Source organism: Patagioenas fasciata, chromosome 3, assembly GCF_037038585.1.
Source record: "Patagioenas fasciata isolate bPatFas1 chromosome 3, bPatFas1.hap1, whole genome shotgun sequence".
Classification (NCBI taxonomy): Eukaryota; Metazoa; Chordata; class Aves; order Columbiformes; family Columbidae; genus Patagioenas; species Patagioenas fasciata.
Window position 1 is genome coordinate 52,298,296 of NC_092522.1, and position 22,540 is coordinate 52,320,835.

The 22,540-nt window shown below is 41.7% G+C and overlaps 1 protein-coding gene across 5 annotated transcripts in view; it reads left to right on the top strand.

Annotated features, from left to right (window-relative positions):
• The window catches only part of RPS6KA2 (ribosomal protein S6 kinase A2), a 290,506-nt gene extending 285,472 nt beyond the window's left edge, over nt 1-5,034 (top strand). For all 5 annotated transcript variants that reach the window (XM_071806355.1, XM_071806356.1, XM_071806357.1 and 2 more), the window contains 3 exons: nt 1,020-1,137; nt 2,272-2,409; nt 2,818-5,034. In XM_071806355.1, the coding sequence (XP_071662456.1) occupies nt 1,020-1,137; nt 2,272-2,409; nt 2,818-2,943 (382 nt within the window). In that variant the 3' untranslated portion in view covers nt 2,944-5,034. The remainder of the gene's footprint in view (nt 1-1,019; nt 1,138-2,271; nt 2,410-2,817) is intronic.
• The last annotated feature ends 17,506 nt before the right edge of the window (nt 5,035-22,540 follow it).

A 22,540-nucleotide genomic window follows, 5' to 3' on the forward strand; every position in this document is an offset into this window, starting at 1 on the left:
AGCAGAGAGGGCCCAGACTCTCAGGACTAGAGCACAATCCTGAGATCCTATTCATGCAGGTAGTGACAGAATTTGGAGCTTTAGCCACTCATTAACTCCTAGTGCATCCCTCTTTCTAGCTATAGATTGCAATAATATTACGTATCTTTTTGGGCTTAACTTCTGTGAAATCTGACATGTTTTTGAAAATTATAAAATACAGCGTGAAGAATTGAATGTGCTATTAGAAACCAGGTGGGATAGGAAGCTGTGGCCAAGCCAACTGTCTAGTGATCTAAAAACCACCCTGGCAAGCTTTCAGAAGAGAAAAGACAGGTGGAAAGAAAAGAATAAAAATCCCAGATACCCCCTTCTTCTAAAGCTACACAGCTGTTCAAGATTACAGAGCAAATTTGGCCTGGTAGATTTTAGTTAGCTTCAAAAATCTTGTCACTTGGCATTTTATGAAGACAAAATGTATGTCCTCTGCATGTGACACTTATTTTGTAAAGCTGGGTGCATGTTTCTAGTAATTTCTGGCTGACTAGATCAGGAAGTAACCTGTTGCAAATCATTCATTTTGCCCAACAGACTTGCACATTATGGTTAAGAAAGCATTGCAAAATAGGTTATAAACAGTTCTTTTTTCTTTTCTTTTTTCTTTTCTCCTTCAGTTCCTAATTTTCCTCCTTGATTATTTTAATCCTTTCTTGGCATTATCAAGGTATTTCTATTGGCAATAAAGCAGAGGTAAAAACCTGTCAATTTTTTAAAAATAATATATTTTTCCTGGAAAAAGAGAACAGAACAAAATTAAAAAAAAAAAAAAAGAAAAAGAAAGTAAGGAATCAGTCTTTTCCTCTGCAGAACAACTTAATATGAGGAACCACCAGACTGTAAAGTTTGAGTGAAAATGAAGCAGCGATGTCTGTGGTCCATTCTGGAACCAAACCCCTGTTGTAGTTGGTGGCAGTTAGCACTAGATCCTAGAAACATATACTTGCAAATTACACTGTATTTTTTTCTCTTTCTTTAAATAGGTTCACTCCTTTTGCAAATGGACCAGATGACACCCCGGAGGAGATTCTAGCCAGGATTGGCAGTGGCAAATATGCACTTACAGGAGGAAACTGGGATTCAGTATCTGATGCTGCAAAGGTCAGTGAATGCTTTCTCAGACTTTTCCTTGTTCTCTGAAATGAGCTTGCAGTCCGCAGTTATAACAAACTTAAGAGGGAGATAGTCAGAAGGGTTATTTCTCAGTTCCTTATGAAATAAAAGCTTGCTTCTTTATGTTTCTACCACTCTGCACAAAATAGTGTGTTAGGAATTCTGCTAATTTATTTCATTAATCTGAGGCATAATATAGCACCATGAATTGTGAATCCTCCTAGCACTAAAATACCGCAGAACTTTTTTGGTGTAACAGAACTTTTAAAAGAAGTGTGGGGTAGTCAGTGCCACAAATTCATGGTCTATATGTGAATCACCTTTCTGCTCTTTAAACAGGAGCAGGCAGTTTACAAACTAGCATTTTTAACTCCTGTACAGTTCACATTTTAGGCTGCCAATCTACCACAAAGCATGGAAACCCTAGGAGATAAAATTTAACTAGTGCTGAGACTTTTGGGCATGCAGCTGTGCCCTGGTCTATGAGACAGGTAGGCAGGCAGGAAAACTGGCAAGCTTCCAGTTGCCTGGCATTAAGCAGAAACTTGGACAGGATTTAGAGATTCTTGCAAGAGATTTCAGTTTTAGCAACTGGTACTATGCAATGGAAGAACATTGATATATCCCACCACAAAACTGCAAGCAATCCTGGTAACATATTCATCTTGCCAACACCACCTATGAACCTCACAATGAATTTTTTATCAGATATTCAGTTTTGAAATTAAAACATTCAGACATGGTAGAACGGATCTCATCGAATTTTAATCAATGTTAGATCTCTCTTCTAAGCATGCTTTGGAGTCAGTGAGGAAATGCCTCCAGATGGCGTCCTCCCTAGGTGGAGTTTATCACCCCTACAAGGTCACCAGAATTAACACTCAATAAACTGAATACTCTCCACGTTATCATTTGACTGGATTATCAGATGAGAGTTGAACATTACACTTGAAAATTTTGAAGATCAGACATGACACTTTAAAAATACAACACATATCTAAAGCGCATCTTCCTCTTCATTGGACGTGCTGGTGATGACACCGCCACCAGGAAGACCTTAGCAAAGCCCATACTACTGTTAATTACTTTTTTCTTCTTCTGTTTTCTTTCTTTTAAACCCAGGACATTGTGTCAAAGATGCTTCATGTAGACCCTCATCAGCGCCTCACAGCAGTCCAAGTCCTAAGACATCCATGGATAGTGAATAGGGAGTATCTGTCTCAAAACCAACTCATCAGACAGGACATTCACCTGGTGAAGGTACATCCTACCCCCTCATCTCTTCCTTCCTTGCAGAATAAGCTGTCATTTGTGTATATATTCTGGAAAGTTATAGAGGAGAAGATGATTTGCCACGGAGGCCAAATCTAACATGCCACTGTATTAACAGTAGAGATTTTTGATCTGTCACCTGCTCAATATATTTAACTTCCATCTGTACTGTAATGGCTTGGTGTGCACATACGGCTACCCACTGCTTTGAATCAGGAACACTCCAGCTGCCTGCCAGCCTAAACATTGTTATCATTTCCTGGAAATCATCCATATACATCCATTTTTTCAGAGGACTGAATAATGAAAGGGAAAAGCATCAAAGAACTGAATTTAAGCCCAGCACTTCCTTTTTCTGAGAAAAATAATTCTCTTTACTCTTTCTCCATTTTACAGGGTGCAATGGCAGCCACTTATTTTGCTTTAAACCGAGCACCTCAGGCACCAAGGCTGGAGCCTGTATTGTCCTCCAATCTGGCTCAGCGGCGAGGCATGAAGAGACTTACCTCTACCAGGTTGTAGCAGCACCCCCAAAAGGCCTCTTTGAAAACCCACAGTTTATTATTTGAGAGATTCATCTTTACTTGGCTAGCAGAACTTTTTTGGATCACTGCACATGAAATTGCCAGAACTAGCAAAAGCCCAGCATAAGGCAAAGTTCTCCTTTGCTCCATCATTTCTTTCACATTCCAGCCAGGGTCCTGAGTTTAACAACTTCACAAATATGTGCCAATTTTGCCAGTAGCTCCATTTCCTTACTGAGATAAAGCCAAATAAAGTAGGTGCGCTCCATCCTCCCCACCCTAGGAAATACTATTTTTGAGTCCTTAAGATGTTCCATGGGAACACTGTTTCATTTTGTTTCTCAAGAAAAGCACTTTTTGCTATGAAGAACTCAGTCAGGTTTGAATGTTTTCAGCTGTTTTCAGGATGTGTCACGATTAAGCGGCTTGGCTGATAACCAGTAAACATCTACTGATCTCCACTCACCCCAGGAAGAGTGAAGGCTGCAGAGACAAATGAATAATACCTTACTTGAAGCATGTGCTATACAACATGAAGGAGAGATTGCTGTCGGTGGTAGAAATACCTTCTGATTTCAAGAATTCTTTTGCACTTTGCCCCTGCCCTCTCTGAAATGAAGTCTGCACCACTCAAGGAGTGTGTGTCACCAGCCCTGACTTAATTGGAGGTCTCCAAGAGCAGAAAACCTCTGAGAAACTCGGTGCTTTGAGGAGATTATTGGGTCTTACCAGACTGGGAAAGCATTCACATAAAACAGCATGAGTAGGAGCCTGTGGACCAGGGGAAAAAGAGGTGTCTGGTCTCGGACAGCAACCAGGAGGTGTGGGAAGACGAGATGAGGGGGCTGGGGAACCAAGCAGCAGCAAGTGTGGGCAACTTTGAGGACAATAAGAAGAAAGACCCCTGGCAGCATGGTGGAGAGTACTGCTGAAGGGAGCTAGTGTGCACATGCTTAGGGGGCAAACTGAGATTCTCTTTAGAAGCGAGGGACAGTCCCTTTTTGGTGGCTGGCACAGAACAGGGTGGCAGGGCGACTGGGCAGCCGAGGGGCTGGGTGGGTCAGTGCAGCTGTCCCCCCACGTCGTCACCAAATCTGCTCACGGAGTCTGGCTCTGATTGGCCAGAGTGCCACCCTGGAGCAAGCCAGACCACTCCAGTGATCGATCCCTGCCCTTCCCTGGCTGCTCACCCAATCTGCCTCAGTTACCGATGTCTCATGTCCCTGCCTGGCTGTTCCGCTCTAGCAGAGCTAAACTCCCTATGCCACGTGTGTGCAGAGAGTACCCACTTCTGAAGAGTCCAGCTATCTCTGTTACAAGCTTTAATAATAATAAATTATCAGGAGAAACGGGAGGATGCTCTGTTTTTATATTTATATAAATATGTACATGTGTATTTATATACTTATAAAACAAAAGTTCTGTACCCTAATACCTGGATTTTCCTAGTTTAGGGATATAAAACTTTGTTGAAATGGTCTCAGCAAAATGGACCATTTTTCTTATTCCCTGATCTCAAAAAAATGAGCGAGGTTTGTGGTGTCGGATGTGAACTATTTTTTTATTCTTTTTCTTACCCGTCTTGTCTTACGGTGGTCAAAAGCAGATCAGGATTCTTCTTTGTAGTGCTTTTATTAATTTTTGTTTTCCAAGTAAGTTTTGTCACCTCACATGCTTTGTGGGAAAAGCTAATGTGCTATGTTGGCTTTTTTTCTTTTGTGATGGGAAAAAAAACAAGGGGCAAAATATGAACATGGAGCTTCATATGCTAGAGATGGTAATTTTTCTTTGCTGGGTTGTATGTACATCTCAGTGCTGAACTGGAATTACGAGATCATTGCCTCAGAGTGTCCGAGGGAACAAGGAATTGTATTTGCTGTAGCAATATGCTTCCTAAAACTAGCTTTGTTCCAATGTTGACTGAAATTTGTTTGTTTGCATTAGCCTATTTTTAAATTTAAATTTATTCTTAATAATTTAAAGCTATATTTAATGTTCAGGTTTATGTGCTGTGCACAGAGGAGTGCTGCAAAGCAGCTCTCCTTGAAGCCCTTCTCTTTTCTAGAATAAACAATGCTGTGAAACTTCACACTGTGGCTGAGTTGGCTGAGACTGGTGTGTGCAAACACGCAGGTGTGTGTGTGTCTATGGTTATACATGCAGCGGTCCTCATTCTTTCTACTGACTAAGCTGTGCTCAGTGTCAGATTTTTGCTGCCTTTACACTTTTCCTCTTGTTAGAAGTCAAGTCTCTTACATTTCTGTTAGCGGCACACTGCGAGGCGAGTCCACAGGCACGGGATATCCTGGCTGATGCAGAAAAGCCCTGGCCAGGCCTTTATTACCTAGAGGTGACCTCTATCCTGGAAGAAGGCACGGTGAGCACAAGGATGCTGAAGGGAAGGCTGGGTTTTCTGGGGTGCCAGCTGATTTATGCTGTTTCAACAAAATATATTTCTGATGGTTGGTTAGATGTATTGTATGCAGGCAGAGTGTTGCAAGTATTATGTACAGGTTTTTTTCGCCCCCTGAGATTTCCTAGTCATGTTTCATTGCTTCGATTTGCTATCTCTGCACAGCCATTGGAATGTCTAATTCCCTCTTGATACACTTGGTCTTAATTATTTGAGCATTTTTTTTCACCTGAATATTGTTGTAGGCCAAGCTTACAGGATGTTGCTCTACCCAAAGTTTAATGATTTGAATCTCTTCCTGATGCAGTTCTTCCTAACTACCAGCTATCACCCTATTAACCATACAAAGTTTGGACCACATACAGAATGGTACATGTTGATGCTCATTAATTACTCTATAAGCCTATAAATTATACATAATGGGGTTTGCTTATTAAGATTTTGTTGCTAATGCATCCAGATGTATGCGTGTGTGTGTATATCTAAATACATACACAAAAAATGTGTTGTCCCAGCTTGTCCAAATGAGAACAGAAGTTTAGTCAGTGCTTGAGATGACAGAGGAGTTTTGTCTGTTGCATTGTTGAAAATCTGTCATTGAAAACAGTAGCAGTTAGTCTGGATGTGGATGGGTGGCTGTGCCCATCCACGGAAGAAGCTGTCCTGTCTCGTCTCCACCTTTCCTAGCTGTGCATGCCCATGCACCACAAGGCAGATCAGCCCCCTTCTCCCCAGGGTGGCCATGGGAGGTGCTCTTCTGAGGGTTTTCTGACCTGTTTCAGTCAAGCTGAACCAAATTAAACCATTTTGACTGTCAGTCTTGCTGATCCAGCTTACTTGGACTGAAATACAAGACCCTCCATCAGCAAATCCAAGGGACACATCCTGGCAGAGGGGAGGAATGCACCATTGGCACTCGTTATTTCAGACTGATTGCAGCCACTGCTTCCCCTGGACCAGCGGGATCCAGGTGAAGATGCACGGCTGTGGCCTAATTACTGCTACAGCTGCTTTTAAACCAGCATCTCCTTTCCAGACTCCTTGCTACAGTATAGCTCAGCAAGAAGCATTTTTCTTTCTAGATGAAAACTTGACTGAAAAAGGCTTAGCCTCTCTCTTTCTCTCTTTTCAGTCTTAAGGGACTTCTACTAAATGTCATGCTTAACTCCTGAAAGTCTGAAAATCACTTTGAATTAGATCATACCATCTTGCAGCTTATTAGTCTGCAAAGTGACCTAGTGCCTTAGGCTATTACAAATAGTATAGTTACATTTCTGAACCATCAAGGTGCACAAAGCTATGACCATGCAAAGCATACTAAAGTGCATCTGTCACATACATAGCCAGCTCATCTGGAGAATCACTTCAAAAGCTGTCATTCAGTTCAGCAAGAGGCGAGTCTGTGCAGTAGGCAGGAGGCATCTCCCCACACTTCACAGATCTGGACCCCATCTCTGTAGCTCTAGGATTTTGAAGAAGCCAAAATGGCCCCGATGAAGAATATTGTGGGAAGAATTACCCCAGTTCCTACACAGCACCACAGCTTGTGTATATGGCAAAGGTATGGGAGATGCTGCTCAGAGGGAGAGCTGACCCCAGCCCATAGTCCCCCATTATTTTTTACTTATTCCACATCTGTTTGATTTTTCTAAGCAAGTTTTAACAGCAGGTAGCATTTGTAAAGCCTGTTTTTTTCAGCAAACCACAAGTGACCCTCACAAACACTTTGTAACTCATCTCTACATCTCAAAAAAAAAAAAAAGTCTATCTGACAATAGATTCTGGTTTGCTTCTCCAAAAATCACCTGCAACAGCTCCCTGAGGTGGCCTCAGGTACCGGGGATAACCCGAACACAGAGAATGGGGAGAAGCACATCTTGAGTAACATGACATTACATTGTGAAGTGCTATTGTGTGCCACACTCTTACAAAGTACAAATTGTGTGTACTGGGACTCTTTTCAGCCAGATTTATGGTTGAATTGGTTTGGGGCTGAATTTGAAAAAGACAATAAACCTGTTGGCTCACAGGGTAGATCAGACTCTAGAAATCTGCATGCAGATCTTTAAGTGACAGGCTGGTTCTGTCTGCATAGTGCAATGCTCTCTCCAACAACTTGTACCCAGCTTTGGTACATCCAAATATATCTGAACCTTGGCTCAGTATAGCAATTGCTGTGTGTCTATAGATGAAGTATGCCAGGGCTTGCATCACCGCCCAAGGCAGGAGTGCCACAGAGATTTCTTACGCCACCAGTCCACAGAGCTTATGCCAGAATATGCAAGTGCTGGTGCTAAAAAAGGCAGGCACTCACTTTCTCTTGACCTCAAATGCTCATCTGTCCTTTTGCACCTCCCTTATCCAGGTCACACGGGGCAAAGCAAATGTTTGTGCATCAGAAAAAGTGACTGGGGACAGCAGGAAGGCAACAGCATCTTTTTTGCCAGCAATGCTGTCAACACATTGGTGTGGCTACTTCATTGGTGCCTCTGTCCCTCTGTTTCTGAGTTATGCTGAGCTGAGCCCAGATGTGGCTCAGAGTCAGGATGATAAATGATGGGATGCTTGTACAGCAGCAGGTTACCAGTGCCAGGCTGTGCACACACAGGGGAAGAACAAGTCCAGGCTTCTGAAAATTTGCCACAAGTTCATATAAACTCCCTGTAACTAGAAGGTATAGGGCCACAGATTACATGCCATGGGGACATAATATTGACTGTGCATATTTTTGTCACCATTGAGTTTATAAAGAGAATAGAAAAAATCTTGGGGTTTGTTTATAAATCACCAGTTTTTACAGAGGAAATTCCTGGTTCTGTGGAGTGCTACAGCTTTCTAGATCTCTAGTAGGAGTAAGGCAGACAAACATGGAAGATAAACTGGATTACCATAGCAGAAAATGAGGTACCTTAGTTTTCACTGGAAAATTATTTTCAATCAGGTGTTTTGAAGCTCTGTGTTAAGACACGTGTAGCAAAAATGCCAAAGCAAATATTTAGAAAAAAGGTTATCTTGTGGAACATCTACAGATGGCGCCTTTAAACTAGAGCCACGTGAGCTCCAGTGTCACATATCTGAATCCCAAAAGACAGGCACGCAGCACAAGTGGGCAAACCATCTCACCTTACATTAAAAATTAGAAGGCCTAAAATAATGTTAATAAGGTTATTTAATAGTTCATTTAAAAAAATGTGCAAGCCCATTTTCTTTTCATCTTTTGAAGTATACATCATAATCCTTTAGAAGTGTGTTATTACCTCCTAGCTGACCCTGCTCCTAAAACCCTGTATTGCCCCAAGACATTGTGGCTAAGCTGTTTCTGGTACCTTGGTTCTTCTGTGAGCACAGTCTCACACCCCTCATTCCGTGTCTCCCACAACAGACGCAGGCAACAATTGCACATCCTCTCATATTCTGAAAGTTAGCTAAAATGTGAATGTTTAAACTCAGAAGACAAAGTGAAGTTAAAAGCAAAGTTCTCACTGCGTACGGAACTAAAATTCTCAGTTTTTAGGTGAAGGATGGATAGAAGCCTGTGCAGAACAAGAATGTTACAGAGCAAATAAAGTCTATTCATAAGTGTTGTGAGCCTAAGTGTTGCATTTCCGTGTGCAGCTAGGTGACAATACATGCACATCAGCCAGCTAACCAGGAACCTGAGCCTGCATGTCAGTACAGACTTGCACATGGAGATGTTTTGCAGCCCAACGTTTAGACTCTAAATTTAAGATTTTAGCCCTTTGAATCAGCCTGTGTTGTGTAAACTATTATGTTCAGTGTTGACCTGTACAACCACTACTGCTTCCTTTGGTATATGTAGTTATGGAGTAAATTTGTGCTCCATTATGTCTCCTAAATGGATGTTATGACTATAGTTTCAGAGATGTCATAGCCTGTAAGGCAAATAAGGAGAATGCATGCCCTCTTTAATAAATGCAAATTTTGAAATGAGAGTCTGAAAATAAGCATTTTGAAGTTCAGAAAATTAAAACCAGTTGCTAAAAAGATTGTTTCTGATCTGCTACTGAGAACCAAATCTTGCCTGCCGCACCTATATACTGGTTCCTTAAGCCATGTGCATTTTCAGTGAAACGAGAGCAACAGCTCAGAGCAGGGTCCTCTTTCCAGTGGCAATAGTGGAGTCTGACCATTAGGTGTGATGATGTGTGCAAGGGGTTTACTTGGGTAGTATTAAATGAATTTGACAAAATATGAACCATGATCTAGCACTTTGTTTACAGGCTCCATATTCATGTTTACAAACGATGACTTCTGAGGCTCACACTTTTTACATTTCCTGTATGAAAAGGGCAGCCAGTGTACAGATATTTATTATGTTTACCAGCGTTTCTGAATAGATTTTTTTTATAGTACATGGTTTTATGAAGTGTAATATTTTTATAGCAGAATGATTATCTTTGGACTTTCTATATTGTTACCTACAACTGTTTGCAAATAAGCTCTTTGCTCCCTTTTTTCTGTGCACTGTATTCAGTGTTGCTGCTACTGTTGCTGGCTTCAGCTGCTGCAACCCCACTGTGACATGGGCTGATGGTATTGTGAAACTGTTCAAACTAACTTCAAAAAGCTGTGATTGTGCTGAAGGGCTGGCTGCCTGCGGGGTCCCTCCCCACAGGAGGGATGGGGAGCTGTAACTCTGTCAGGGCAAGAGTTTACTGTGGATAGCCCCCAAAGAAAATCCTCAGTGCTCACTTCTGTCTGTACTCCACCATTTTGGCTTGGCATGCCCATCCTTTCCTTTCTTTATACAGAAATAAAAAAAAAAATTAAAAAAAAGGATGCTGCTTGTTTTTGCATAATTCCTTTCTAGTCACCAAGCATTGGCCATGTTTGAATGCCGTGTGTTGGTCGCAGTAAAAGCACACAGTTACCTTTTCAAATTATACCTGGAGCTGTTACCTCTGTGCAGCCTGAATACTCAGACCTCTGGTTTGAGAAGCAACAAGTAAACCTTTAAATCCCCATAGATCAGACAAGCCCACTCACCAGACAAATTTAGGATTTCGCTGCCAGACAAACAAGCACTTGCACACAAGCTGCCTGGCATAGATTTCCTTTGCCCCTTAGAGATCTTCCGAGGTGCAGTTCTCCTGGAAACTGCTGGTTACTGGCAAACAACCTGCAAAGCCTTCTCTGCTTCTTCAACTGGCCAGTGACCACAAAAGCAAAATCAACATCTCCTACTTTGAAAAATTGTTTCTGCTTCCCTGCTGTTACCATGTCTGAGCCTGTGCACCATTACACCGGCGTTCACGTCTGTGGATTTCCAACAGCCCCAGCAGCATCGCAAAGATGGTGAGTCCGGCTCAGCCTCCCCGCAGGAACAGCATGTGGTACCAGATATGGATAAATTGTGCATGATTCAGGTCCAAGCAAGCATAATCAAGCAAACTTGGACTTCACATACACTACTCATAGGATTTCTGGTCTGACCATAGGTAGTCTCATGCCTCTGTTCTCCTCCCAGCTGCTCCTGTCCTTCTCCTGCTTCTGTCCTTCATTTATTTGCTCTATCCCTAAAAGAAATGACCCTTCCTGCTCCTTTAGTCCTCATGGGTTTTCATCAAAAGGACACACGTATGTCCCTCTCCATCCTCTTCCTCTGCATCCCAGTACCTACCACAAATTACTCCTCCTTTCCCTTACCAAGCTTCTTTCCCACAGGTCCATCTCATGTTTTTTATAGCCTCCTCTGACAGGCAGGACAACGACTTCTGTACACATGTCTTCATAGGTCCAGTGGTTAAAAAAGGAGGCTTTCCTGAAGAATCTTAATCATACACAAGAAAATCGAAATGGGAAAACTGGGGGAAGGGGCAGGCAACAAAACAAAACCAAACCACAAAACAAAGCAAATAAACAAACAAAACCCCAAAGCAAGCAAACACAGGCTTTCTTTTCCCTCTGTTTCTGCTCCTTCATTTACATGACTATGATGAGGAATGAGCCAAGTTCAGCCACTGCTGGACATACATAACTTAGCAGAGGATCTGGTCATGAAGCCCTGTGGCACACCAGGTCCTGGGCAGGCAGATGTGAGTCTTTCCCTCCAACTCCAGAAAAAAAAAAAAAGATGTCTAAGAGGAAGGTTTTCCAGAATATGTTCAAGTGCCTGATAGAAGACACAGCCCTTTTAGGAAATATGCATCAGCAACCATCTTAAATCTCTGCACTTACTGACAAGTAACCAGTTGTTTTTTTTCACTGGATGGAGAAAAATGCATTTGTAAAACCACTCCTCTCCCTCTTGTAATTCTGCTCTTTAGTCAATTTCTTTGTTAGTTCTTATTTCTTTATCCCAACCCAGTTTACCTTTGGCTTCTTCACCCCCTTTTTGCGTACCGTGTGTACCATGAGAATTGTCCCTGAGACTCAGAAAGTCTTACATGCCTGAACAGCATCTTTTTCAAGGGCAGTCAAACTGCTGGCTGAGCACCTCAGGCACTACAGCAAAGCAAATAATAGGCAGTAACAATAACAGCTAATGTCTGAAGCTCCTAAGAGGCAGAGATTTTGCATTAAAATCTATGAAGAATAGCTGAAGACAAGGATTTTTGATTATGCCCAGCTATTCACATTAAGCATAGATAACTTTGCAGTGCACTGGCTGCTAAAGATGCTGTGCTCCCACTATCTGGATGCAAGATGGAAGAAAGGCATCTCTGTACATTCATCTAGATGGACTGGAGAGCTATTTGTGGTGCTTTCACTGCTTTCTAAACAACCAAAGCTGGCCTGAGCTCAATTCCATTCTTTGTTGAGGAAATTAGTTTATTAAAAGGCTGGTGACTCACCCTCTGTGGTGAGGCTGGGTGTTGTTTTGGCTTGGTACACTCCTGCATAACTGGTTCTTCCCATCCTTCAGGTTCTGCAGTCACTGGTAAAAATAGCCACAGTCACAGTGCCTCACACTTTCCCTACTGCAGGAAGAAAGCTTCAATTTTAATTATAGTCTGCTTGCTAAGGCAGGCAAATAAAGAGTCAGTGATTCCCAGCATATTTACCCAGACTTTCCAATTGTCATCTTACTGTCTGGGCTATTCTCTCTATTGCAAACTCTGTTATAATCAGTTATTTGCTTTACTTACCCATTCAGGCTAGCTGCTTCTCCAACAGTATAGTCAGTGTGAAGTGTCAAGGCGTGTTTTACCTTAGCATTTGACTTGGACAAGTGGGGGGATTTCAGATGTGAATCTCCACTAACTGCTATTATATTATCTATATTGACCTCAACTGAGTCAGACACAGCAGGCAGGTCATCCCCTAATGCTAGTAACCATGTCCCCTTGAGAACTAACATATTGAGAAAATAATGTTATTAAATTTAAGCATATGAGACTTTTGCCAGAAGCCTAAATTTATTTCACCTGTTGGTAGTAAAACAATTAATCTTTAGGAAGATTAGCTGTTAAAACGGACCCTTAAACACAGAGAACAGAAATAACCTGCATTTCGCTACAGAGAAGTAGCAAGTGACCCATGAACTTTTAAACACTCTTGATAGTGCTGATCTTTTGCTATTTGGACCTCTGCTCTTCTGCCATCTGTAGCAAAGGTGAGGATTATTTATTCTGCAATTCAAGTGCCAATTTGTTATTACTTCCTTAAGCCCAGGAATGACAGCAACCTTCTGTGAAGCTCATGTCAGATATCCAGCAGACACATTCACACAACTTGCACAATCTCCAGTTCCAGGAAGTCTCCAAGTGGCCCCATGTTCTTCTGCCATCCGATAGTCTGTGAGGAAAAATACAGCACTGGCATTTGAACCAAGGTGAGTTATACATTAGTACATCCACCAACACATGCGGAAGACATTGGTCTTACACTAACATGACCTTTAAACTCGGTGTGTTTTTTTAACGTTAATAGCAAATAAAGTAAAGAATATCTCCACTGTGATACAGTGAACAGCTGAAAACAGCCTGAGACAGGCTGGGTGGCTTCCTAGGTCACAGAAGCTTTCTTCCAGATCATGCTTCATTTCAAGTACGATGCCTAACTGGGGATGATCCATTGCCATTGGCCATATCCTGTACTTAAATGCCAGTGCTTCAAGTATTCTTGATGCTTTCAGTCAGTATCACCAACAAGCACTTAACACTTTCAAAAATTGATCTATAAGAATTACAAGAAAAACTTCATCAATGTAGCTGGACGCTTCATCTCTGGCTTTTAAAGGAAAGTGGAAGAAGAGTTTAGGCAGTATATGTTAAAGGTAAGAAAATGTCATGCAAACCCCATCATTCAGGCCTCGAGCCATTTTTAAAATGCACCAACTAATGTCACTGAATATACTTAGAGGGTTCAGAGTTCAGATGCAGGGAAAAACACAAAACACTTGCCACGGAGATGACTAAACACACTGATCTGTTGAGCTCAGCCTGGAGATGACAGAGAGACAACTTGATTATTGCCTGCAAGAATCTTCACAGGGAGAGAAATCCCAGGTTCTGGAAGCACAGAGAGACAGATCGGAGCACAAAAATGAGCAAATGTCTGGGTGCAAAGTCCACACAGCTCCAGCCGCAGTTTTAAAAGTGAAGCTGGTTATTCGTCGGAACAATACCATCAAAAGAGGAGTTTTCTGTTCCTCTCAGTCACTTGCAGTAGATACACCATAAGAGACAAAAGGTTAGTACAGAAGCAAGTGGAAGACAATAGTCTTCAGTAATCTGGAAATCAATTTAAATTCTATGATGATCTCTTTTTGTCTGAAGTATGACACATATTTATATCACCCTACCACAAGTAGTCAGCAGCGAGTGAACAGATCAGGTTTCCATTGGACTGATGGATGAACTCCTGAGATTAATTTGAATATTGTTAGGCCACAAACAACTGGAATAATCAACTTCTCTGTTTAAATCTTTATCTTTACTGTGGTACATGTGGACAACGTTTGCTGTCTTCGACAATATAGAATACCACTCTGAAATTTTATATTTAGGACTATCTATAATGTTTATTTAGAAAACCCTGTTTCACACCATTGGTGCAATATTGTTAAAACTTGTAGCAAGACTGGGTAAATGGTGTTACCTCAAAAAAAAAAATAAACAACTCACTGCTTTAAAACCAAAATAGGTTACTAATAGCATTACTAGTGCACTAATCCTGTGAACCACAGGAGGGCCTTAAACAAGCCAATGTCAAACATGAATGAAACTTTCCAGTATGAAAAGATAAAGAACGTTTTAATCTTCAATAAGATCTCCAATCAGTATTAAGCTTTAAAAGAGTGAAAATTAGACCACAAAACCTTGAATTCTTAAAATTTTCAAGGCCTGGAGCTGAGTGATGACTTGTGAACTGACTTCATGCAGCTTCTGCACATCTGTAAGATGTACCCCAAGACAGATAGAGAGGCTGCAAGATTCTAATCACAGTATGCTGAGTATTAAAGAAAAAAAAAAACAGAAGTAAATTATCAATAACAAATGCAAATGCTGTTCATAATAATGCATAGCAACAATGGAAGAAGGTGCTTTTCCATGGGAAACACCACCCCACTTCCTCCTCAGCTTCAAGATTGTAAATGTTAGCAATTCCCATAGGAACTAGTTTTGGTAAATCCTAAACACTGAAGATCACATCTAGTGAGAGTTGTTCCACCTCTGTGACAAACATTGCTGGAGCAGCTTCCCTGTGGTATGATGTGGCAGAGATATGTGCTGAGCAGCCGCTCAGTATGGAAGTGCTGCATAGCCACTCCCGTCAGGGTGACTTGTTGCAGAGTGACAGTCTCTCTTTTTAGTCCAAAGAGCGTTCAAGAGCTTACACAGTTGGAACCTTGTGTCACGCTCATGAGAGGTGGGATGTCTGGGTCTGACCAAGACCAGTCTGAGGAAGGAGCTAATGGGGTTCCCTGCTCTGATCTGCAACACCCTTGGCAAGTACTGGGACCACAGGGTTTTCACATGATGCAGAGATGATGATCACACTGCCTCGTCCTGAGCTTTCCACAGAGAGGAAGGAGCTGCTCTCCACAGGGTGTAGCCTTCAGGAGGGACACTCTTGGCAGAAATAAGTATCTCCACTCCAAATACCCTCTTGGTTAGGTTTTGTTGAGCTTCCTGCTCAGTGCGAAAGATCTGGCTCCCGCGCTGGCAGGGCTTGCCCTTCCCTCCTCACCCACACAGCCAAGCTGGGTGTGCCAAGCAGGTGCTGCAGCCCGCTCCAGGTGCCAAGGTTCAGCAGCTAGGTGCTGCATGGCTTTCCGATATAGGCTCGTGTGTTTAACTGATAGGGCTCAGTGTGAAAAACAAGATATCTCTTGTAAAAAACAAGATAGTCCCCAAGAACTGAAGCTGTAGCATCACCACCTAACATTAATGTTTATTGGAAAGATGAATACCCACACAAAAGACGGCCTCAGAAGTCTATGGGGTACAATATTTCAAATCTTTCTGATAAGAAAAGGACCCTCACTACAGACTTTGGAAGTTGTTTTTAACCACCCATCTCCCTTTTGCACATGCACATTTGGATACATTAGTAAAATGCATCTATTTTTTTAAAAGTACACACACTTGAATCAGTACTTTTTTTTTTTCTTGTTAGAACTTGTTTAAACCCAAATGACTCCCTGTTCAGTCCTGAATGGCCTTGTAGGAGTCCACCAGGACCTATTGTTTATTTCACTCTGATCCCTGTAGCTTTGGAAAGGACTTTGGCATGTTTACCTTCCTTACTCATCTTGTATGCCCACAGTTTGTTTATCCACTGTAGTCTACTGAAAATTCCACTGTTTCTTTTAGGTAAAGAAATAGGCCAAAGGTGATTTCAGGGTCCCTACCTGGATATGCATCACCAATTTGATCAAAGACAACCTTTGGCTTGTTCTTGTAAGTCAGGGGCACTCAGTGAGTGGGAGAAATCTCAGTCCACTCTCAGTCCAGAAAGACTGATCCTAACTTAAGCAGATTTGACATCACTGGCGATACTGTAATTAGACCAAAGTAAGCCCTGGTATAATCAGGCTTTCTGGCTTAAGTGTGCTAATCTGCTTTTTTTTTTTTTCTAAATCTAGCCTACCAATATTTATGTTCAAGGTTTTCCAGTGGCCATAGTTTGGGTAGTTGTTCTTTAACAGTCTGGAAGATGAGAGAAGCACAGAATTGTACTTTTCTGCCAGGAATGATCCCCCCACTCCTGGCCATCCTCCAGCCTCACTTGGGTTATTTAGGCTGCAGAGCGCCAAGGTACCAAGAAAAAGTATATTTAAATATGGTAAGTGAAGGTATTAGTACTGAAACATGCCAGGAGCCTATATTTTTGTCATATTCTACTAAGTTTATATTTATTCAGCTCAATGAAGGCACGTGAGTCCTGAGAAAGGCTTACATAACTGAACTGACTGTCATTAATTAACAGTGTGTTTCAACTTTGACCCCTTCACTTTCTGCCATCAGTCAGAACCTTGATTTTAGGCTCTTCCTTAAACCCGTGTGGCATTTTTTGTATAAAACACTTTAAGAAGGACACAGAAAACTTTGGAGAAAACCTGTGACTAGCTCTCCTCAAGCAATACAAGGGTTTCAGCAAACACTTTGCAAGACAGTAGTGGAAGAAGTAAACCTCCTCAAAACCTTACTTGAGATGTTCATGCCACATCACTGATCCTCCTTATGCAGAAAAAGGAAATAGTTTTTCAAAATAGAATAGAAAACTACTTATACATTTTAAAAATCCTTTTGGATTCATTGCCAAGGCACGTTTTCCATAGTGAGGAAACCAAGCCTCCGTTGCAGCCCAGTTCAACACCTGCTAGGAGGTGCAGCCTGTCAAGTAAGCACTACCAGCCCTCCTACTCTGGAGGTAAAAATTACAGCAATTGCATATATGCCATTTAACTGTAAAAGAATATTTTTCTAACTGAGTAGAGGAGAATTTTGTAAGGCAGTGTTACAATAAGAGGCTCTCTAACCCCAGCTGACCCGATTTAGCAATATAAAGTACAGAGTTCACCTGACTGAACAAGCAGCCTCATCCCTTCCTTCCCAAACAATATAATCATCAACAATTGCTTCAAGGATATCAGCAATGCAGTGGTTTAATACCAGAAACAGCAGCTGGTGCTTCTTCTCACATGGATGTGGGGGCATGATTATTAAAAAGTGATCATTTATTATCATAGCCATCACCACTGTGGTGAGAAAACACACCCTTAAGAATAGTGGTACTGTAAGCTTAAATAGGGTGAAGATACTAGTTTGCGGTGGGGTTTTTTTTGTTGGTTTGGGTTGGTTTTGTCTGTTCCTCCCCTCTCAGGGCCTGGAGCTTGTAGCCGGCCCAGCAGAGGGGTGCTGCTCCCACCTGCAGCAGTGGCCCCAGCTCAGCCAGGCCATGTCCTGGGCACGCTGGGACTGCAGCCGCCCAGCCCCGCTGCACACCCGGGCACCACTCTGCCAGAGCGTTGCTCTCTGCTTCCCTGACTTCAGGCATTATATGCTTTTCAGAGCACAGGGCTATCTGTTTTCTATGCACATATGCTGTAGACCGTGTTGGGCCAGAGCTTGTGTGACTCCTACATATAGATTTTAGAACAGCAGGAACAACTACGTTAGTAAAAGCTTCACGAGTTCAGACCCATCCGACGGTAATCTAATCATCACAGGCAGGTCTTTCTGCATGTAAGGCAGGGAGAAGCAGTGATAATTGCAACAATTGTTTGGAATGCTGTCTTCTACGCTGACAAAATACTTTTTCTTTCTTACAGATAGCACCTCTCACTTCAGTTCCTGCTGCCCAGATGTGGTTTGGCTTGCCAACGATGATTGTTAATCGCAGTAGCTGCTAATTTGCCAGTATTTATGTCTCAACAATCCAATTTTTTTCCAGATCCATTTTGCATCTATTTTACTTTTCACTTATTGACTTTGTCCATTATAATTCCTGTATCATAGTGCTCCTCTAGGCATTAATAGAGGAGAGTCTGAGTTTTTCTTGTGGTTTTATAAATATTACACCATTGCCTTATTTGCAGGTCTCCAGCTGGAAATACATGTTTTTGTTTTGATGCTTGATCCTACTCCAGATCCTACTGAGAACTGCAGATGATGAAATGCCTCTAGCTCTATAATGTAATAATTTATCCTAACTGATCAGATTTTACATAGAAACCATTAATTTCACAAATTACACATACTGCTCCACGGTCCGTTTCAGAACTGTTACCTGCTTAGTTGTTCTATTTTTCAGCACTGAGAAAAGTATTTCTGCATTTTAGCTCCTTCTAGAGTGATTTAGTTGTTATGCATTTATTTCAGTCTTATTCAGACTAATATTATACTAAATTCATATTTCTACTAGGATATCTCTACAAACATGTCAGGGCTGACCACAGAGATTGTTCATTATTTACATAAGGCAGCTTCCCAAGTTTGCATTCTCAGGTGTTCAGTCTACTTCGTTACTGCTGTGTGCTCCGCATGGAATAAAACTCCTCAAACATTGTGCCATCACCTAGGGATAATAAATCTGTAATCAAAGATGCAAAAATAAATGTAAGTGTCACATCGAACCGTGTTCTTGTTTGGGTTCATTTGATATTGATGGCTGACTAAATGTCATAGTCAATGGCTCTACTCAGTCTTCTTATCTACCTACCAGATGTTTTGTGTCCGCTTTAATGAACAGGTATTTCATTACAAGGTATTAGGAGGTTGTTATAGCAATACATCTTCTCTTCCTATTTTTCTGCAACAGCAGGGAAATAATAACTACTTCTGTCCTGAGGACACAGTTTCTTGAACTTCTTGTTTAATTGTTGCTCCCTTGTCTGTCATACAACACTCCAAATAATGTTTTCCTGCAGTTCCTTTCACAGCTGAGAAAAGGTAACATCATTTTCCCCTGCGGATGTTTGTTAACAGTTACATCGGATTCATCCTTTAGAACTGACTTCATGTCTTATGCCAGAAGCCTAACTACTGCATAGCACAAGTAGATTGTTCTGCAATGTCCTTAACACATTTCTCTTCACTGGTTTTATTGCCAGACAGGTAGTACATCACTCTTTCCCTGATGGGGACATATCATCATGCATGTGCCTGCAAAGGCATGTCAAGGGGAAGAAAGAGATGACCTAAAAGGAGAATAACTGCAGACTGCTCTACTGCTTTACTCAACAGCTGGATCTGAAGTCAAGTCCTGATCTGAAGTTCTGGGATGTGGGGAACTGGAAGGGCCATACATCTCCCACAGCTGGACAGAGAAATGGGGAATGTTGGATATGAAGACTCCCTGCTGGGGGAGACACAGTATTCATTTGCTAAACAGACCCATCATCCAACAGCTCACCTGCTCAAAGAGACAAAATTCAAGATACTGTGAAAAATTACTAAGGCTCACCCAGCCTTGGCTACCTTAGGTACCTGTCCTTGTGTCCAAAAATGCCAGCGCTAGACGTGGTAGTACTGAGGAGTTGTGGAACTAAGGCTGAAGGAGCCAGGGATGCTCTTCTTTCCCCCCAGCTGCAGGCGGCAGTTCAGGAGAGTGCAGATGTGTGCTGGTAGCAAGGGATGATGAGCTGCAGAAGTATCTACATAAAGCCTCTGTTTTTAAAGAGCATCCCATGTAGAGCAACTGATGGACAACCCTAGAGTCTACCTGCTAAAAATAAGGAAGGGAATTCAAGCGTACCGGCTTGATAATCAGAAGTACAAGGCTAATGATAAGCAAAAGCAACAGGAATTCCAGGAAAAAAATCCCAGGAAATGGCAGGTAGGGGTTTTGTGAAGATAATTTAAGGGATAAAAGACTGCAGGGGTTCTGTCTCTTTGAAGACCAAACCAGCTACAATTACCTGTTCTGACTGGAAGAAACATAGGAGCCATCCTCAGACATATGGGCTTGGCTTATTCACAAGCACCTAAAAATCAAAAGTGAACATACAATAAATAGACAAAAGGACATATGAATAGATGAAAATAAAGAAATGGTGTCAGCCTGAAGATAGAATCAGAAAGGTTAAGGCATGAAATCAGTTTCAACTATCATGGAACATAAAAGACAAATAAAGTTTGATAAAAGCATTAGAAATTGAAAGAAAATAAATTGTAGTCATTTATTAATGCAGAAAGAGTCCACAACAGGTAAAGGAAGAAGTATCATAAAAATGAATCAAAATAGGTCTAAATTCAGCGTGAAAAATTGATAGAAGCATAGTTCAGACCATGAAAAGAACAGATTAAATATATTTTAGAAAAAATGCGTGGCAGGACCTAATTGGTGATTATCCTCCAGCTCATGGAGAGGACAGGGCAGTCTAGCACTGGAGAAGAGCACATGTCTGAAGAGAAGGGGTTAACAACAACCTAGCAAGTTATAAGTCTATTTGCCTAATTCTGATATCCCTAAAAATTGCTAGATTAATTTACTAAACAAACAAATAATGTTCACTCAAGGAACAACATGCTTAAAAGTATACCTAACAGGGACTTGTCAGGAGCAACTCATGGCAAATCCAGTCAAATTTCACTATTGAACAGGCTACAGGGTTAAAAGGGAAGTGGATAAATTGAGGGGGTGTTTTGTATGGCTTTTGATATCCTTATAAGAAACCTAAGAAGTGGTATGCAAATAAAACCACACTAAATACATATAGAACTGCAGCAAAACGAAACTTCAAATCATTGCTAGCTGTTTTTGTTGTGTAACTGGTGGGGCCTGTCACATGTGACTGGTTTCTTCTGGGCGCATTTCTAGTTAATGATTTTTCCAGTAACTACTTCAAAAACAAAGCTGGATACTCTCAAAACTAGAGAAAGGCACTGCCCTGCTGGCAAGGCTTTGACTGAGACATGATGACCTTTGACAGGGCTATGCCTTAAAAAAGCTGTGAACAAAAATGGAGTAAGGAAAAGGTTAAAAGATTTAAAAGGTATAGCCTGTGAGAAAATGCCTTTCAATGAAGACAGAAGAGTTTGGGTTTTTTTCTTTTCTCCATACATAGATTCAAGAAAAAAAAATGGTGAATTTTCAGTAGAGGAGAATAAGGCTATACCTCTAGGTAACACTGTAGCTATAATATTAGTGACTGAGCCTGGCCATATAGGATATGTGGAATATATATTTTGTGGAAAATGTATTTTGGATGAACCTACAGAAATTACTTCCATAGACCTTGTTTCTGTTGGTGGAAGTTGAATCAACTAGAAAAAATGATTCTTTGAGACCTTGTTCAGATTCACATTGCTGTTTTTAAATGAGGAGGCTTAAAAGGCCACAGAAACACGTTGGGCTGCATTTTGGCTTTCCATAATGCACTATACCAAAGGGATTAAAACTCCGTCTCCCACACAGAAAAGCTGGGGGTGGTTGTGGGGTGTCACATCATATGCTGCAGACAAAGGAGAGGATGTCTATACACAGTGCTTTTCCTCAAACCTGCTGCACTCTGAGCAAGCAACCAGAAGGGTGCAGGGCTCTTACTTTTTTTTTTTTTTTTTTTTTTTAACCCGAGATCCTGCAGGAAATTAAGCAGCTGTGGCCTCCAGGGCTTCTGGCTGTGTATGTATGTCCCAGGCTGCACTCTCAGCCCAGTTCTAGGCTGTAAAAACTGAGGCTGCAAGTCTTTGGAAGGCAGAACAGATAACCACTGATTTTCACTATCTCTAGTGCACTGAGCAAAGATAAAAGAAGTAATTCACATATAGGTATTTGTTTGTACGGCCCAAATTTTATGAAGATGGTATTACTAGGCTTAAAGTTTATCTTCCCTTCTAAATAAGCAACCTCTGCTCAGGTATGAAATAGAAAGTACTACGAAGAAATGAGATCTTGTACCACTCCAGGCACAGAGGTAAAGGTTGAACTGTTGCAGTGCTCTGTCATAACCCTGTACTCACAACTCCAAAAATTCAAGGCCCTGGGCTCTTCAAAACCCCATAGGATTTATGTTAAAAAAAAAAAAAATCACTGAAACAACTGCGGGACCTCATACTTCTGCTCCAAGCGCGACTGAGATATTTTTGTTTCTTCAGCCATCTCTGCCACCATAAGGAAAACACCGTTCGTTGGAGAGGAAGTAGAGACTCGCCCCTTAACCTCCCGCGGGGCTCCGGCTGAAGGCGAACGGCGGGGCAGACACAGCAAGTCTGCCGTTGGACTGGCAGCAGCTGGCAAGGGACCCCATCCCGCCCCGTCCTCACGGATG